Below are 18,782 nucleotides of genomic sequence, written 5' to 3'. Positions count from 1 at the left end.
CTCCTAAAATAGTAATATCCAAAGCAGTGCTTTTAAAAAGAGAAATTACAGTTAATTATTGTCATTTATTGTATTTTCTTCCATTTTTCAGGTCCACTTCTGCCTCCACCATATTTCAGCCACTTTATTAATAGCATAAAGGTAATTTTATCCCATTTGTGTTTGAATTCGGTTAAGCCTTTTCTAAAGTGTACTTTCATATAAATTAAGCATAAAACAGCACAGCATGGTGAAATAGACAAAACAGGTAAGAGCATCAGCAGTTACAAATCATATTTATTTCTTAAAGTCCAGCTACATAGACAAGTTTATTACAAGTATAGAGATAGTAGATGTTAGTAGTACATAAAGAAAAAAAACTTTATTACTGAGACTTTTTACCTTCCCCGTGGTATTAAAGTAAGTCATAATTCTCTGTTACCTAACGTAAGTTGATACAAATTATCTGCCATAAATGAATACTTTTGTTTCCCTTCAGCTCAGGTAAGAAACATCCATTACCTAAAGGGCTTCTATAAAAAATGTAGCAACAATTAACACATGGGGCGGCGGTGGTGTCAGTTCTGTGTAATACTATTTATCTTTTAAACACACTGAATAAAATAAGTAATGGAAGCTACTTTTCCTGGAATCTCGGGCAAGAAAGTATACCCACACCTTGATGTGTTTGGTCTTTCTCTGTTCCATTATTCTCCTGACTGCTTCAGGTGACAAAAATGAATACCAATGCAATATCATTTTAAATATTCTTAAGTGAACAACACTCTTTTTCAGTAGAAGATCTGAAAAAAATGAGTCTTGTTACCATGTAATGATGCCAGCAGAAGCAGTGTACTGTCAGTTTCCTTGAAGGACTCAGTGCCGTCTGGATTTCAGATTTTGTTTCTGCTTGGCTGAGTGCACCTAAGTTACTCCTGTGCCCCTGAATGCATGACAGAGCTTATACGGCTTCTGTGATCTTACAGAGCAGTGGCTATAGCTTTACAGCTTTAGCTACAAAGAACTCATTTTTCATCTAGTCCTTCATCTCTGCAAAATGGCATGCCTCACAGAAAGCTTTATAGTCCTGTTTAGTGGGAGACTAAAAAGAAGAAAAGTCAGAGGAGGGGCTATACATAGCCATCTCTACTGGCTTTCTGCAGCTACCTGCCGTTCTTGTTTTATCCTTTGCCTCTTCTATTCACATGTTTATTTCTCAGAAAGTGAAACAAAGTAGACCAAAAAAGTTGAAGGGAAAACCCCAGGCAAACAGAAGGAAATAAAGTGAGGTGGAACCTACAATTGCTGTGGCTCATTTTGCACAGAGAGACAATGAGAGTATTTATCAATTCTTACCTATCACTGTTCCCCAAGCTAACTGATAATCAACAATGGACAGAAGACATGCAGTTACTGTTCCCCAAGCTAACTGATAATCAACAATGGACAGAAGACATGCAGTTCAAAGCATCTGCAGTTCTGTGTGGTGTCTCTTCTGTTATCCTGGTACACACCCCCGCCTGTCTGTTTTGTCCAATGCACCATAATCTTCACTGAGCTGCATGCTTTTAAATATCTGTCCATTTCATGACAATCTTGCTTTGCTTTTTCCTTGTTGATGGAGAAAAGCAGAAAGCCAGGCTTTCATGCTTCTTCTGACTTTCTCTTTTCCTCCAGCTACAGCACAGAGCAAGGTTTTGCTGGATAGAATAGCAGGAAACAGCAAGAGGCATTTTCTCTGCCTCCACCTAACTCCACCTCCCCCAGCTCCTACCCTAAGACACCCTTGATAGAGAGAGCATTCCTTTCTATCCCTTATCACTGAAGAAGGAAGTGATGCCCAAAAGATTTTAAGCAGTGGCTTTTCTTTATTAAGCTCAGAGATTTCATATAACTTTAAAACATCAGTGCATGGAGTTCTGATCTCACTTCAGCTCAATGTTTTAAAATACATTTTCTTTAAAGGGTGAAAAAGGAGACAATGGAGTCACTGGTGTAAAAGGAGAAAAAGGAGAACCAAATGGAGGTTTTTTTCTGACAGGACCCCCTGGACCACCTGGACGACCAGGATTAGTTGTAAGTCACACAAATTGTAGTATAGGAATAGCTGTGGGTACCCATTGTTTTAATTTAGAAGGCACTAAAAAGGCAAACATCAAGCTGATGCTAAGATCTATATAAAACCTCATGCTAACCATTAGGTGAATATGAAACAGTTGTGTTAGGCATAAACACAGACACTTCACTGTTGTGCACAAAATTGATTTACTATGAAAAATTGATGTAATGTTATGCTCAGCTGTCTTGATACAGCTACATCAGTATGTAGATTTGTGCTATTACATCATTGGAAATGAAGGCAGTACACATAACTTGTGACACTACTACTTACATGCCCATAAATGCCAAAATAGGCTATATAAAGTTAGAGGCTGATTTGAAAATTATTTGCCATCTAAATAATTAATCTTATTTTATATTTCAGTAATCCAAAAACATGAATGAAAAGTCCAGTGTGTACCTGTCTGGAACATTCATATAAAATTCAGCCACTGTCTAATCTTTACCTAGTTGTTTTACCTTCTAGTAATTGCCACCACAGCTGCTTTGGAATGAAATGCACCAATTTTTTGGAAACTAGTTTATCCCTGGGATCTGGCAACAAATGTGTGCATTGCATTACTCTGTTGTCATATTCTGTGCTGAGAAACATGAATGGGTGGGTCACAGCTGAGGGAAAAGTGTCAGATTAGCAAACCCACCTTCAAAAATCTCCCTGGCACTATTCCACGTTGCTGAGAATTTAGAATCTCCCCATTTAGAAACTGTTACACTGGCAAGGAGTTGGATGGTGCAGCTGAACTATCCTAGTCTGGGGTTCAAAAACTGTTCCATGTATGCAGGCCATCTTGAGCAAAGGGTTCCTCATTCAGGCTCAGGACACACTGCTAAACTGGAAATGTGGAGAGTTGGAGCCTTTTTGATCCGGAAGACTGGCATCTGGAGAGCTTAAGGGATAGGAGCTGACATTTGATCACAGGAGGGAAAACCAACATTTGTCATGAGACATACACCCTGCATGGACACACTTTATGTTACAGCTTTCCACCTTCTGACAAATTCTTATAAGCACATCAAAGCAAGTAGTTTTAGCACAAGCAAAGTTGGGATCCAGGACTTTGAGAGTACTGTTGAGAGTTTTGCAAGTATCAGCTACTCAGGAATAGGTGCAAGAACTTTCAAAAAGCTTTCTGAAATTTAAATTCTTGAATTTAGTTTAGTACATGGTCAAGTTTTTAATTTTCCATTAATATGCATGCCCCTCTGGTGCAGTAGCAGACCTTCAGAAAATGTTGCCACCAGAGGTGAAGACTCTACAGCAGTGAAACTGATACATTCAAAGAAGTACTTTTAATCACTGATAGGGACCAAAAGGGGATTCAGTTGTTGGACCCAGAGGACCACCGGGGTTACCTGGCCTACCTGGCTTACCAGGTTATGGAAAAATTGGACCTCCTGGCCCACCTGGCCCACCAGGCCCACCAGGCCCCCCTGCAATATATGGCTCAGGTGAGAGGATGTGATTTTGCTTTTCGCTGAATATGCAAGTGTTCCAGCATGTGCTTATACCCACACACACACTGCCACTGCCCTCCTGCCGCTTCCACCTGTTCTTCCACCTGCCCACCCACCCTGCACACCTCAGGCACGTTGCTCCCCTCTCCCCTCCTGCCCTCTACCAATTTCTCCTAGGTGGTGAGTTGGAACTGGGAGCACAAAAGGGACAATTTCTCTGCAAAAATGTTTTCACTGTCTAGTGCCATGGGTGCACTATTGCGTGAAGAATCTTACTGCAGCTGTGGCTGGGAGGAAGTCTATGCAACAGGTTGCCTTAAGAGCTTTGTAAAGCTATCAAATTGAGCAGTTGCCTAAATTGTGGGCCAAGATGCTCTTCTTGTGGTGAATGGAACTACATCCAACTGGTAGCCAGTCACAAGTGGTGTTCCCCAGGGCTCAGCATTGGGACCAGTCCTATTTAATACCCTTATTGATAATTGGGATGAGGGCATCGAGACACCCTCAGCAAGCTGCAGATGACACCAAGCTGGGGGGAGTGCTGATCTGCTGCAGGTCAGGAAGGCTCTGCAGAGGGCTCTGGAGAGGCTGGATGAGTGGGACAAAGCCCAATTGTATGGGGTTCAACAAGGCTCAATGCCGGGTCCTGCCCGGGGGTCACACCAGCCCCCGGCAGCTGCGGGCTGGGGGCAGGAGGCTGGGAAGGGCCCACTGGGAAAGGTCCTGGGAGGCTGGTCAAAGCCACTTAACATGAGCCCCCAGCGTGCCCAGGTGGCCAAGGAGGCCAGCGGCGCCCTGGCTGGTGTCTGAAACGGCGTGGCCAGCAGGGCCGGGGCAGCGCCCGTCCCCCCGCGCCGGGCCCTGTCGGGGCCGCCCCTGGAGCCCTGGGCTCAGCTCTGGGCCCCTCGCTGCCAGAGGGACGCTGAGGGGCTGGAGCGTGTCCAGAGCCGGGCAGGGGCTGGGGAAGGGGCTGGGGCACAGGCTGAGGGGGGAGGCAGGGGGAACTGGAGAGGAGGGGGCTCGGGGGGGGGACCCGATCGCTCGTCACAACTGCCTGAAAGGAGGTTTTAGTGAGGTGGGGGTTGGTCTCTTTTTCCCAAGTAAGAAGTGATAGGGTAAGAGGAAATGGCCTCAAGTTGTGCCAGGGGAGGTTTAGATTGGATATTGCGGAAAATTTCTTCACCAAAAGGGTTGTCAAGCGTTAGAACAGGCTGCCCAGGGAGGTGGTGGTGTCACCATCCCTGGGGGTGTTTAAAAAACGTGTAGATGTGGTGCTTAGAGACATGGTTTAGTGATGGACCTGGAATTGCTGGGTTAACAGTTGGACTTGATGATCTTAAAGGTCTTTTCCAATCTGAATGGTTCTGTGATTCTATGATATAAAGGCAGTACCCACAGTAGATTTTAGGTCTAGAATGAAACTGCTAGAGAACTGCTTCTAAAAACTAGTTGTTATGCAAATGACAGATAGAAACAAAACTTTGGGAGGGTTGGTTACTGTACCTCTAAATATTTTCAACTTACTGGATTAGAAAAGGAGTAGAATGCGCCACAGATAGTCACATGAGGGGAGGAACCCTGCAAACCAGGTAGCACTGGAGCTTCAGGTGTATGATCTCAAACTTGCATCAAAAGGAATAGGTGGCTATAAAACAAGTGTCACAGTTAAAGACAGTCATGCTTTTGACTCCTCTTGGGTTACAGGACCTCTAGTGACAAGCGTCATACTGTTAATGTCCACCCCTTAGACTAGGCTCTGGTGGATGGGGTCCTGGGCCCCTCTACTCAGCAGGCCTGCCTGAGTGAGTGACTGGGACTCCTCCTTCTGGGAACTGTGACCAGCACGGGAATCCAGCCAGGGAAAGCATTCCTTAGTTGCAGCTGAAGATGACGTACTAACAGAAAGGGAGTTGTTAGCCGAATAGAGAGGCTACCATGCAAATCTGTACTGCTTAAAATTTGGGCAGGTCTAGCTATTACAGATTTCCATTTCCGAGGACAAGGATCAGTCTGTTTTCCCACAAGACCTGTGCCTCCAGTATGCTAGTTTGGGGAGCAGCCTCCAATTTGTTATTTCCAGGTGTTTCTTGAACTTGGTCAGACTGGTTTATATGGCTGCCCAGGGACAAGATGAGGCTTCCAATCTGTCATCCAGTAAATATAATTAATTGAGTATCTATCAGAAGAGTTCATCCTCTGAAGAATATTTCAGAAAGGAGAAATCCTTAGTATGTTCAATGTTGGGACATAGACGTGTACCTGAATTAGCTCCTGATCATCATGATATGGACAGATCCGCAGCATACATAAAGTCCATAAAGGCCTTCAGGCCTTTTCCTGTATAATTTATATTAAGCACTTCTGAATATTTGCTAAGAGATCCAGTCAGACAAAACAAATTATTATTAGTACTCCATCCCTATACTTCTGCTTATCCTCTCTGCCATTACTCTTCATCATCCTCTCACACATTTTCCTCTTTGATTTGTATAAAGCTCCTTTAGGCAGCACGCTGACGGATGTCCATTTTATTAAATGTTATGAACACAGATGTTTATTTATTTCCTATCTTGAAGGCACAGTTACCTGTTAAAGTTCTTACTTACTGTAATATGGAGAAAGAGGAATAGCTTATCTGCAGATAAATAACTGAGCACTCCTGAAAACTGAACCCCTTTCACCCACCATTGGCATGAAGGAACTGCTCTGCAGGATCCTTGCAAATGCTTCAGAGCATAGATTCTTGGATTTGTAAAATGTGATTTCAAGGATCCTCCAGGTTTCACAAAACCAAATATTTTTGAACATTAGAACTTGCTTTCTTGGTATATAACTGGACCTTCCTAATTCAAGACTTACAGATCAGTAAAAAGCAAGCTGTAGAATGCAGCAGTGCTCTCAGGGGTAGCCTTTACTGAGTCTTCAATGGTTCGAACTATATTTTAAAAAAGTGTCTTACTATCAAATACTTCGGAGTAGAAAGATACAATAAAAGAGAAGGTAGTCAATACTTTTTCTTCACTGAATGTATTTGTGGGGGTGGAGGGGAATCTATTGCTCTGCTTTCACTGAAGATCACTGTGATCCTGCTTCCTCTGAAAATTCTAAAGGCAGAAGGTATGTTCCTTTAGCTTATCTTCTGTTACTCTCCTCCAGTCTGTCTAGTTGCTATATCCAGCAAACTGTGGAGGAGTGGATTTTGGTTATTGTGGGGAGGGCTAGCAGATGTGCTCACCAAAATTTCTGCAGAGGGTGGTTTCAGATGCTATTCCTCCATTCCTCCATTTCTCCTTCAGTTTTGAAGAGCAATTCTGTCCCTGTTTGGGATTATAGCACTGTGTGGAATAGCTAAGAGCAGCTGAATGCCATTTTGAAGTGCCCAGCAAGGTAGGAACTGGGGAGCGGTTAGGAGCTGAACCTTGCAGTTCCCTGTGCATGCTTCGTACTCCAGATTCACCAGCATGCTAGGACATGCTAGACTTCCCAATGGTCAGGTAGTTCGACAGCTATCCATCAGCTGTTAGATCTCTTTCTTCCATGTCATCCTAGCTCTCATCATGCCTTTCAGTTCTCAGTCAGAGTTCTGACTGAGTTTTACATTCCCTCCCAGCAGTATACCAGTGTACCCTCCTGGATACCGCTGAACATGTTTTGTTGCCCCTACTTTACAACTTTCTTCTCCCCTACAGAAGGAATTTTCACTTACAGTTAATGCAAGATTTGCCCAGATCTCAGCTACAGAGCCTTGCTGGGACACACCAAGATGCTCAGCAAGGTCCACATGTAGAAGCTCTTTCTTCTAAATGGCTTCAAAGTTCCATTATCATGCTATGCATTTGCAAGAGATGCTTGCTTTCAGTCTTCCATATCTTTCCTTCTTTCCTTCACTAAAATAAAGGAGCTTTTACTGCAGAAAACAGGGGCTTAACTCAAGGTGAAGAAGTTCAGCTTTGAAGTAGAGACAGGTACTAGGCACTAGATGTTGTGGACTTCAGTCTTAGAAGTTCAAGTTCATACCACTGGAGAATTCTTTGTTACTTTGAAATATCAGCTGATCTTACACTTGTGATTTTTTTATTTAAGGAAAAGTTTATTTTTGTTTACTTTTAGAGTAGAAGTTGTAATGACTCCCTCAAACCCTATATGAGCAGGAGCTAAAAGTTCTTCCTCTTCCACATGCACACCATTAGCAGCTAGTAGAAGAGCATTCTGGTCAGTTTAAGTGGATCTGGTTCTTCATTTGCAGAGCATCTGCAACAGATTGCAATCTGTTGACCTTAAGCTCCCAAACAGCAGAGAAAAGGCTGTTTCACCATTGCTTTTTAAAAAAATCCTTAGAACACATTTTCTGTAGTTGGTTTGAACACAGCTATTCAGAACTTGACTATGTAAGGCCTATGGCTATTTATAGCTCCCACTACTCCTAGATACCACTGCTAAGTCCTTTCTTTGTGTCACTCACCTTCTATGTCAAAAAAGATGACCTTCAACATGTATTGTATGCTTGTTTTATTTTAGCAGCTGCAATGCCTGGGCCACCAGGTCCTCCTGGAGAGCCAGGGTCACCTGCAAGCAGGAATCTGGTAAGACAGCAAAACAAGGAAGTTTGCCATTAAAACCTTGCTTCAAATCTTTCCGTGGTCATTGGTAGCACTGAGGAAGGGAGGAAAGCTCCATCTTATGTTTTTGTTTATTAGAATGTTTTCTAGTTTTCTGAACCTCATGATTTTTCGGCAGGGAATCCATATAGCTGGTAAAAGTGACAACAGGAGAAGCCTGTCCGTTGCTTTGTTAGCAACAGCCTATTCAAACAAATGCAGATTGATGGCATGCTAAAGTAATGAAAAGGTGCATATTCCATGTTGAAAGCAATCTCTCTGAAAGAGTGTGCCAACTTAACATGCTGAGATACCAGAATAACTACTGAATGCCCAGCTTCAGTGAAAAAAACACATTACATTACTGTATTAAAGCTCAGTAATATAGGTCATTTGATTCTAAGAAGAAAACTACATTTCCCTAGCAAGTCTAAAAATTGTTGTGCCAGAGAACACATATAAATTCGTTTCCTTTTCTTACTGTGTGAGTCAAATCAGAATTGTATCCCAGATATCTATGTGGTAAAAAAGCAAGCTAAGACTTCTGTCTTGTTAATTTCTAAATTAAATATTTGTAGTTTCTGAAAAAAAAGGAGATTCGAGCTAGCACAGGGGGGTTGTGACAATTTTTTTCCTTTTCCATGTTCTCACATTACGATAGAAAAGAAATTGGCTGGATATCTGGGGCAATCATTTGAGAATGCACCAATAAACAAGCAGACTTTCAGATCATTTACATCACATCAAATAGACTAACAAGAACCTGAGTGTAAATTTCTTAGTGCCTTCCCACTATAGTGTCATACCTCTATGTAGAGAAATTATAGAGGAATGAAGGAAGGTTAATTAACATTGATAATATACAGCTGTGGGCTTGTTTGGGGCGGTGGGTTGGCTGACATGGATAAGGTGCAGCTGTGGCTGGTTCCTGCTGAGTAGTTAAATAGCTCTAAGGGGGATGGAAGAGGAGCACTGGGTGAAGAGAGACCTGGAAGAAGCAGAGGGAGGAGAGAGAGCACCCTGGAGGTAGGAGAGACCCTGGGAGAAAAAGGGGGCTTGGATGAGGAGAGGCTGCCTGGAAGAGGAGAAGGAAGAATGCAGAGGCAGGAAGTAGAGTGGACTGGCCTGAAGAGGATGAAGAAACAGCACAGACAGTAGATGAACTTTTGAAACTTTGTGACAGATTGGTGGCTGTCCTGGGGCAAGGCGTGGCAAATACTTATTGAAGTTAACCTGGGATGTGATGGTGAAAGCCTTGTTGCAGCTGGCCAGTTTTGATAGTGCTGGGACACCTCTGCTAACTACCTCTTCTCATGGAGATGCAGGACCTGACAATGACTACAGATTGGGAGAGGAACAGTTGTTCAAAGACTGGTGCCCCAAGGTAGAAGACTATTACGGGCTGGGAGCCACTGTCTCGGATAGGTCAAAACCAACATTAAAAACCAGTATGCAAACATATAGCAGGGTCTGTGTGATTCATAAAGCATGAATATGCCTTCTGACACTGAAGAAATAAGAAAGAAATGACACTTCAGTGTCAAGACATGACATTTGCAAGAAACTTGCCCCTGATTTTACACTAAATGCAGTTGTCAAGCAGAGTGTAGAGCTCTTCTTAGAGAGGACCGTGTTCTTGTCTTCAGGTGACAGAGGTAATAGGGGCAATGTCTGTATCTGACAGACATCAGTTTAAGCCTCCTGATGATCTATAAAAGAGAAATTGAAAAATACTTGCTGTGTAAACTAGAGGCATCTGGAAACATAAAGAAAAGTATGGAAGAAAACATCCTTAAAGAAAAGACATCACAATGATACTAAGAAAAATATAATAGAATCAAATTTATCTAGAATTGTATGATATTTATAGGCCTTATCAAATCTCTTCTGAATTCTGCTATTTTGATCTAGTACACTAAACTGTAGAGGTGTGATGATCTTCACTCTGTACAAAATCAACTGTTGGTGTCATTCTACTACAATACACAGAATGATCATGCCAGTATGCCAAAGTAGCAAGATATTTATGTTACTGAAGCTTTTTGCATGAAATGATGTAAAACTGACTTAATCAGCATTTCTTGCAGAAGAAGCCTTGATATTTATGTGTTCAAATGACAGTTTAACAATTTAACTTGCAAAATGTTTTGTGTGTCTGATGAAGTGTGTTTCATTTTCCTACTTGACAGGTTACAACATTCCGAAACATTGAGGGTATGTTGGAAAAAGTTCATTTGGTAGCAGAAGGTACGCTAATCTATTTGAGTGAAACCAGTGAGGTTTTTATCCGTGTTCGAAATGGATGGAGAAAATTGCAGGTACTATTGCACTACATCCTAATAATTTCCAATTCAAAATACAGTTGTTGCAGATTTTTCTTTATGTGGGTGGGAAAGCATGGGTGAAAGATTCCTTTATTTTGTTCAGAAACTCCTGGTGATACAGTTTTGTTAGCTTGTCCTTTTGGGTTCTTTCAGCTTGGTGAATTAATTCCTATCCCTGCTGACAGCCTTCCTCCTCCAGCCATATCAAGCTATGTAAGTACAAAATATTGGACTGTGAAAAACTGAGTCTAAATATGCAAAGACAGGCAATACACTTGACAGAAGATGCAGGTACAACAATTTTCCACTGAGACTTGTCAGTTCAAAATAAGCATCCTACAACTACATAAGCTTGCAAATTGGTTCACACTGGCCAGTCATCTGTTTCCATTACCCTGAGAGGCTCCAAGCACTACAGAGACCAAGCAGCATCTACAAAAAACAGAACAAAGCAGGCTGCCTACAAAAAAACATTTTTTACAAATGGTTACAAAAAAAAAAAAGCATTTTGTTTTGTAATACCAAGGTCAGTCATATCAAGCCCTGGTCCCTTTTCAAGGAAACTCAGAAAAGTGTTTCTGAAAAGCATGTTAACTGTAAAAGATTATAGTCCTGTATTCAGGGTACATCATCATCACCTGCCTGTAACTTATACTCAGTGTGCTGACAGTCTATAAATTCACAATAGTTAGTTTGTATCTGACCCCATTCTGCAAGCTATTGTACCAACCTGCATGTGAACATGCTGTTTGTCCCAAAAAAATCAAAGGTCGATGAAAACTAAGAAGTGGCGAAGGGGATAGAGAACTGTATCATTGATGACTGGTTAACTGATCTGACTGCTAAGATAATGGAAGGGTAGGAGAGTGCTAGGAAGGAGCAGTGAGAAGGAAGATGGCTAGAAATAACGAAAAAAAATTTAGACTAGGTCAGAGGGAAGTGCACTTAGCATACTGGGAAAATGTCTAGACCTCATGTTACAAGAAGTTGTCCACAGCCTCCAGCTGACACCACATGAGTTTCCCATCTGGTACAGTCAGCAGCTTGTTACTCATACTTACCATAACTAGAGAAAAAAACCTTTGCTGTCCCTGAAACAGCTCTGAAGATCATCAGCCTCCTGGTCTCCATATGCCAGTTGTTTAGGAGAGGGAATTACCGAGGCCTTGAGAAATATTCCCGCCCCCTACATTTTCTGGTTTCACATCCTCCTTACCCTTTCGGTTTTACTTTTCCTGACCTGGTGTTCTGCTGCTGCCAGGAGCAGGCTGCTCCCATGCAGGACTGCAGGTGCGATCCAGCGCCAGCTCTGGCAGGGCACTGTGGAAGGGGTACACGCAGGTCAAGCAAAGCAACTCTGGCCAGGACAGCTTTCAGGCACATATTTATGTGACACACCAAACTGGTGATATGCAGATCAAGTATTCTGGATACATGGTTTGGGTTTATTTTTCAGAGGCAGGACAGTTTCAGATTCTCCAGAGTTCAGTGTTTGCTTTAGGTAGAAATTTTTTGAGTGTCTAAAATTCTGATCTGAGTAACATGTTTAATATATCTGTTTGCATGTGTTAAAATAACAGGGGTTTCAGTCTCTTCCAGCAATGAGTCCAACATCAAATATGAACAATGGAAAACCAGCAGTAAGTATGAGATCCGTACTGCGACTGCATAGCTGTGGTTTGAAACATGACAGTTTGCATATTGAGGGGGGATTTGTGATATTTCCTCTTCAAATTCACAGATTTTTTTCTTTAGAAACTTACAAATACACTTCTTTACCTGGTTTAGACACCTCAGAGAGAAATTTAGATTGTTTCTTCCACATCAGTTTTCATCATCCTAGCCCTTTTCTCATCTCAAAGAAAAAAGAAAATAAAAAAAAACAAATCTGAGTTAGGAATACTTCTTCGCTTAGTGATTGTGCCTGCAACACACAAATTTTTAAGTAACAGTAGTGTTACAATTAAATCATTAAAGAATTCATTACAATATTTTCTATCTTCATGGTGCTGCTTGTTTTAGTTTAGAACATAAGCCTTCATTTAAGATACTCTCCAAAATATTTAGACAAAGAAAGCAAGGTAACTGAGTTATATATATAATAATAAAATAAAATAAAACCCAAAGAACAAAAATGTAGTTTAGTTCTTGCATCTGTACTGTTAGAATTAAGCATACTACTTCCTGCATTTGGTAACAGTGAAATTTTAAAAAGTATGTGGTCACTTGTTACTACCTATTTCCATGCTTGTAGAATTTGGGATTTTGTTAGTGTGATAACTCCAAGACTTCTGTTTAAAATTACTAGCTGCTTTTAAAAGAATTTTATTTTTTAGGAGTATATAGTCTTCATGGTTTCCTTAATGTTCAAAGATCAACAGGTGTTTCTGCTATGGGTCTCAGCATTAAGAAATGCAATGTTATGGCAACAAATAACTTTCATACCCTGTATGGAAGATACTAGTTCTTGTGCTGGCAGCAGGAGGGGGTCTACTTTGTTTCTGATATATATCTTCCTAGTGTTATAAACTTAAAACTTTTCTTCATTTTTTCTCCAGCTGCATCTGGTGGCTTTAAACTTGCCATTTTCTGGTGACGTGCGAGCAGATTTTCAGTGCTTTCAACAGGCCCAACTAGCAGGTCTGACATCTACCTACAGAGCCTTCCTCTCATCACATTTGCAAGACCTGGCCACAGTTGTCAGGAAAACAGACAGATACCACTTACCGATAGTCAATCTTAAGGTAAAAATGAGTACTTAGTGCTTGTTCTGTTAGGATAGGCTGTAGGTGCCCCAGAATGTTGGAAAATGGCAAAAGCAGAAAGTTTCAACCCAAACTGCATTTTATAAAGAAGCAGCTTTGCTTCATATTTTGCAGACAGGTTCAAGAAACAAAAAAAGTAGTGGTAAAGTAGAAAATACAGACTGTCTCACGTTTCTTTTGCATTTTCAAGGGCTGCTTTTTTCAGTATCCTAAGGCTAATGGTAGAAGTAAAGCTACAAGAATAGCCTACTTGGAGCAGACTGCTGACAAAGCAACAGTATGTCTGGCTTTCTGGATTGTTTTTTGTATCAGCAGGGAAAACACATCCTCATTTCTAAGATCACTGTTATGTTCTACCTTCCAGTATGATCACAGACTACAGTAGGCTAAAATGCCTGGGTTTCTGATTTCTAAAGATAAAGGCAAATTCCGTGCTTAGGAGTGATGCTGGATTTACCCCAGTGAAACTGAGAGTGTAGAGCATGAGTCATGTTGTGGTCTGACATAAACAGACACACTTTAAAACTGAGGAAAACAAACCATGTCTCTGTAGCATTGGCTGGCTCCCAGAAAAAAACAGCCAAAGAAACCTAAAGGAATAACGTGCGATGCTTGGAACGTGCGGGACGGATGCTGCTCTGAAGTGCATGCACGTACAGAGCCTTGGAGACAAATTTGTAAAGATCTGTTTCATTGTTTCGACTTTGACGGGAAAAACGCTAAAGGCGTTTGAGAGGCAGCCTGATGCAAAGCTTCTGCCTTAAACATTTGCAACACTTCTCACAGAATTGTGACCTCACCAGATGTTCCAATACAAATTATATTTTCTCTGTAGCTACAGTAGTTATAAGCAATTTTTCAAACAGCCCCTTAGACAGCTGGGAGGAAAAGGACAGTGGAAATGGAGACAATCAAGCTGAGTATCTGGAGTGACAACAGAACGGAGAAGCAACTGTGAGGCAGAGGTGTGGATCAGAGAGCTGTTAGCATAGAGGTGATGGATGAGACAAGTCTGTTCAGGAGCATCATGCAGAAACTAATGTGAAAGCTGAATCATAAGCTTTCTGAAATGCAAATAAGATTTTAACTGTATAGATAAATCTACAACAGTTAGGTATGATGTGGATTTGGAATTTGTTTTGTTTGTAAAAGTGCCTTTGAAATTTTAACAGGGAGAAACACTTTTCAGTAACTGGGAATCTATATTTAATGGAAATGGTGGACAATTCAACATTCACGTTCCAATATACTCCTTTGATGGGAGGAACATCATGACTGATCCATCTTGGTGAGTTAACATTGCTGTTTGAGTTGCATGTGACTCCTCTTTTTACCAGGCAGTACAAGTAGCAACATCTTGGGCTAGTAGAAATGTAATAAAAATGTCTCTCTTTCCTTATGCTATTTTTGTTTTCCATTTCTGATAGCCTATGAATGGGTTATCAGATGGAGTTCTCCTTTTCTTCCTCTCCTTTCTGTCTTCATCTTTCCCTACCAACCATTTGCTTCAACCAGAAGGAAAGCAGAAATACAGGTCACCACATATACAGGTGTGCAGTTGAATGAAGCAAAAAGAGACTCAGGAAATAACTTCTAAACATTACCTTTCAGGCCTCAAAAAGTAATATGGCATGGTTCAACTGCAAACGGGATCCGACTGGTTAGCAACTACTGTGAAGCCTGGCACACAGCTGATGTGGGAGCTACGGGACAAGCATCGCCGCTGAAGACAGGGAAACTTCTTGATCAAAAAATATATAGCTGTAGTAATCAGTTTATTGTTCTCTGTATTGAAAACAGTTTTGTATCTGATCTCCAAGGATGATAATTCACCTGTTGCACATAGGAATATTCCATTTTATGACGGAAAAAGTGGACACTGAAATTTCATTTGTAATGATGTAAATATTTTAATTTTTGTAATTGCACATTTCAGGAAAAAATAGCCAGAGAAAACGTACCTCAACACAAACTGCATCACAGTTAGGTGGAACATCCAGTGCACACACAGCTGGCTTAAAGCCCCTCCTCCCACTTGAACCCCAGACGGTTCAGTTTGCCAGCAATTAACTCACAGCCCCTCGTCTTTCTGGCTGAGATGAAGATCACTGAAGGGCACAAGTCGGGTGGGGTGTACAGGGAAGTGCCCGCAGCCTGTCTCATAAGCAGCATGGCTCAGCAAGGCTGCTGCTGCCTCACAGCCGAGAAGCTGCAGGCTCTACGCTCCTCTTTTGACATGCAGAGATTTTGAATACTCAAAGCACTATTCATATACACATATATATACACCTGCTGTCCCTGAGCAGACAATGGGAGGCTGTTGCGTCTTAGAGGGCTGGAATTTTCAAAAAAGCTTTAAGAGCAAAGGTGCTTGCCTCCCTTGAGTTTGAGCAGAAGCTGAGTACCTAACTCCTGTAAGCTTGTATGGATCACAGCCTGGTGCTTACATGCAAATTAAGCAGCTTCCACATCTTACTTCAGCTTTTCTCTTTGCAGATTCTAGGCATAGGGCTTTAGGCAGAAGGAGTGAATTTCACCTAGACAAAATCTGGTCCTTATTTTGGTGCTATTGTTACCAGGAAACCTGGAGCAATGTTAATAGAAAACATCCTGTTTTACTGGTAGGACTGTGCAAAGTAATTTTAGACAAATGAACCATCTGACCTTTATTTATTTCATTGCGTATTAGAGGAAGTCATTTCCTGTTGTGGCAGACTGGTGAATTAAAGATGTCTGTCATAGTTTCTTTAAAATAGGTTCTAAACATTGTTATCCCACTAAGTTATGTGTAAAGTGTTTTTCCTTTTTGTGAGTTTACCCTTCTGGCATTCATGTAATTAAAGAATTGTTTTATAAAATAACTGCAGCAATAATAGGAATGATCAGTAAATGCTAATATTCTTCTCAAACAGTATAATATCTGAAGTCTTTTGCCTGTATGTTTGTCTACTGCATACTTTAAACAACATATTTACTTGTATTTTATCAGGCAGTAACTATGGACGTCAAACTCCATGTTATCATTTTTAAGGATTTAATCTGGAGTCTGTGTGGAAACGTGTTCATTTGCTGACAAGGAGAGTATCATATTACTAGACATCTACCTTCAAAAGCCAAGAACAAATCACACTGTACTGCACTGATATAACTATGTAACATAGTATTGTGAAATCCAGCATTATTTTCCCAATTTACTATAAAAGCCTATTTCCCAGGGTCAGCTGAATCATACCTTGTTATTTTCTTGGGAAAGTCACGACTCCATTATTACAGCATGGTAATGAGGCAAAAGCAGTTTATATTACATTAAAATACATGCATAACAATTTACCGCACTCACGTATAGTCTATTTCCCTAAAATACTGAGCACTCTTGTGAAATGCTGAATTCCTCTAGTTCACACAGCTGGAAGAGTTGCATCTGTACGGCAGCATTTCACTCTGAGTCACAGAAGGTTCGTGGGGGAAAATAAAGTGCTTTTACATGCTTCCAGCAGGAACCATCTACCTTTAATCCTTTAATTGCTGGCAGACCCTCAGCTGGGCCAAGTCATGGCCAGCGGGGTTTGTGCTCGCAGCCTCATCACCCAGCCACCGCCACCCATTCTCATCCCTCCTCTCCAGAGCCAGTGCCCGGGGAGCTGGCCATTTCTCTGGCTAGAATTGCGGTAACAAGGTGGGGGCAAAGAGATGAGAACACACAGAAGAGCTGTGTGAAGGGGCAGGAGAGAAGACTGAAAAATAACATGCAGTCTTTAGGAGATACTGACCTAGCCGTTAAGTCATGCCCAGCAAAAGTGCACCTGGAATTCTGTTTGTGACAGTCCTTTCATGGGGCTAACCCCTCTCTGCACCCTGAACAGCTGCTAGAGCTTAGCAGGGAACTGAAATGGTTAATCACCATTAGTGAGATGGTGAAGAACTCTCAGTGGTTGCTTTCCGCCTCTAACATTAATCTGCAGGCTACAGGAATTTATTGCACATCCTTCAACTTAATACAGAGCAAAGCCCAGGCATCGTCTGGGCTGCTGTGTGCTGAGTTCACATGCTGCGCTCACAGGCCGGTGAGGCAGCTAGTTACCAGGGAATGGCATGAGAAACCTGTTAGAAAGATGAGGGTTTCCCTTGGGAAAAACAGTTAGTCATTTTTACCAGAGCCAGTGAGGTTCTTGAGTCTAGTAAAGTCTAGTAAAACTGAAGAGAAACAGTGATATTCATCAAGAGTATGACAGGGAAAAAGGCAGCCCAGTACTTAAAAATAAATTAGCTTTCCCTATCAAAGCAGAATAATTTTTTTCAGCACAATTCCAGCACAAAGGTCAGGTGCGCTTGAGGAAGAACATTTGCTAATTTAGGTAAGGGGCCTGTGCAGAAAGCAAATGAATCACCAAAATGAGCACCAGAGCACGGCTGAAAAGAGTAACCGCACCAGAAGCCAGCGCAGCAGCCTGCATGAATGACAGCAGTGTATCCACCAGGTAGGGTTCTTCTGCCTTGCAGAGGGAGGCTTGGTGTGAAAACATCCAGTTACTTTGAAGCTTTGATGCACTCTGAAAGGAAGAAGTTAATACGCTGTAAATACAGAGGAGATGACAATCTTATAAACCATCAGAACTCCAGGGCGCGTTGATGAATAAAATGCAGCAGAATCATTTCAGCAACTGCAATGAATATTTCTAGAAATCAAGCTGATAGATTTGTCTTTATATAAATTGTAGGTGCAAGACGTCGCAACAATAGCTTCTTTCAAATCAAGAAGAATCCACAGTGGGTTTGGACACGCAAAAGAATCAGTTTTCCATTAAAGACAATTAAAAATTAATTTTAACTAAGCTGGTGCTTAACCTCAAAGAAAAAAGTTTACAAAAAGAAAGAAAAGGGGGGAAAACAACCAGAAAAAACAGTCAGATCTAGGAAAAGTTAATAACCGTTTCAAAAAAGGAATATTGCCTTGTTACTGGAGAGATTCATTTATTTATCATGGATACTTTGGGGATGCCACAAAATGCAGGAATATGTAGCTGAATGCTCACTACATATTCTTTCTAAGTGAAAAGGATATTTTGTTATGAAGGTAAATTGGCACATGAATTAAAAATTGACTTTGAATATACCACTTCAGTTTGGACTTTGTTAGAATTGGACAACAGTTTTCAGCAGAAACATCAGTTTTTACTGCAGTGTTTTACTGGTTTATATTAAATTTGACAACTATCTTCAGTCCAAAAAAAGCAATAGGAGACATTAACTGTGTCATTTTCAAAAGACATGCTTTAAGTCAAGACATTTTGTTCTAATTTACTTGCTCTTTAGTAATCAAAAGGAATTAAGACTCCTCAGTAACAGATGAAAACAATTTTTTATTAGATGTTTTACCTCCTCAAGGACCATTCTTTTTCAAAAGTGCTAATACTGCAGCAGATCCCCCCCAACAATGAAAAAAGCCAAACACCTGTTAGCATCACAGCTTTATGCAGCCAGAATATAACTCCTGCCAAAAGGGTGTAAGTGTACTTACAAATTGTTATCTCTTCAGTATT

The 18,782-nt window shown here is 41.2% G+C and overlaps 1 protein-coding gene across 5 annotated transcripts in view; it reads left to right on the top strand.

Moving 5' to 3' along the window:
- The window catches only part of LOC130146301 (collagen alpha-1(XV) chain-like), a 129,506-nt gene extending 112,764 nt beyond the window's left edge, over positions 1-16,742 (top strand). For 4 of the 5 annotated variants that reach the window (XM_056332326.1, XM_056332323.1, XM_056332325.1 and 1 more), the window contains exons 33-42: positions 92-141; positions 1,945-2,055; positions 3,405-3,549; positions 8,074-8,138; positions 10,343-10,471; positions 10,631-10,690; positions 12,058-12,117; positions 13,036-13,221; positions 14,415-14,530; positions 14,854-16,742. In XM_056332326.1, the coding sequence (XP_056188301.1) occupies positions 92-141; positions 1,945-2,055; positions 3,405-3,549; positions 8,074-8,138; positions 10,343-10,471; positions 10,631-10,690; positions 12,058-12,117; positions 13,036-13,221; positions 14,415-14,530; positions 14,854-15,067 (1,136 nt within the window). In that variant the 3' untranslated portion in view covers positions 15,068-16,742. The remainder of the gene's footprint in view (positions 1-91; positions 142-1,944; positions 2,056-3,404; positions 3,550-8,073; positions 8,139-10,342; positions 10,472-10,630; positions 10,691-12,057; positions 12,118-13,035; positions 13,222-14,414; positions 14,531-14,853) is intronic. The other variant, XM_056332324.1, reaches the window with a different exon arrangement.
- The last annotated feature ends 2,040 nt before the right edge of the window (positions 16,743-18,782 follow it).

Source organism: Falco biarmicus, chromosome 3, assembly GCF_023638135.1.
Source record: "Falco biarmicus isolate bFalBia1 chromosome 3, bFalBia1.pri, whole genome shotgun sequence".
Taxonomy (NCBI): domain Eukaryota; kingdom Metazoa; phylum Chordata; class Aves; order Falconiformes; family Falconidae; genus Falco; species Falco biarmicus.
Note: the sequence above shows the minus strand (reverse complement) of the source record. Positions and strands in the feature narration are given on the sequence as shown.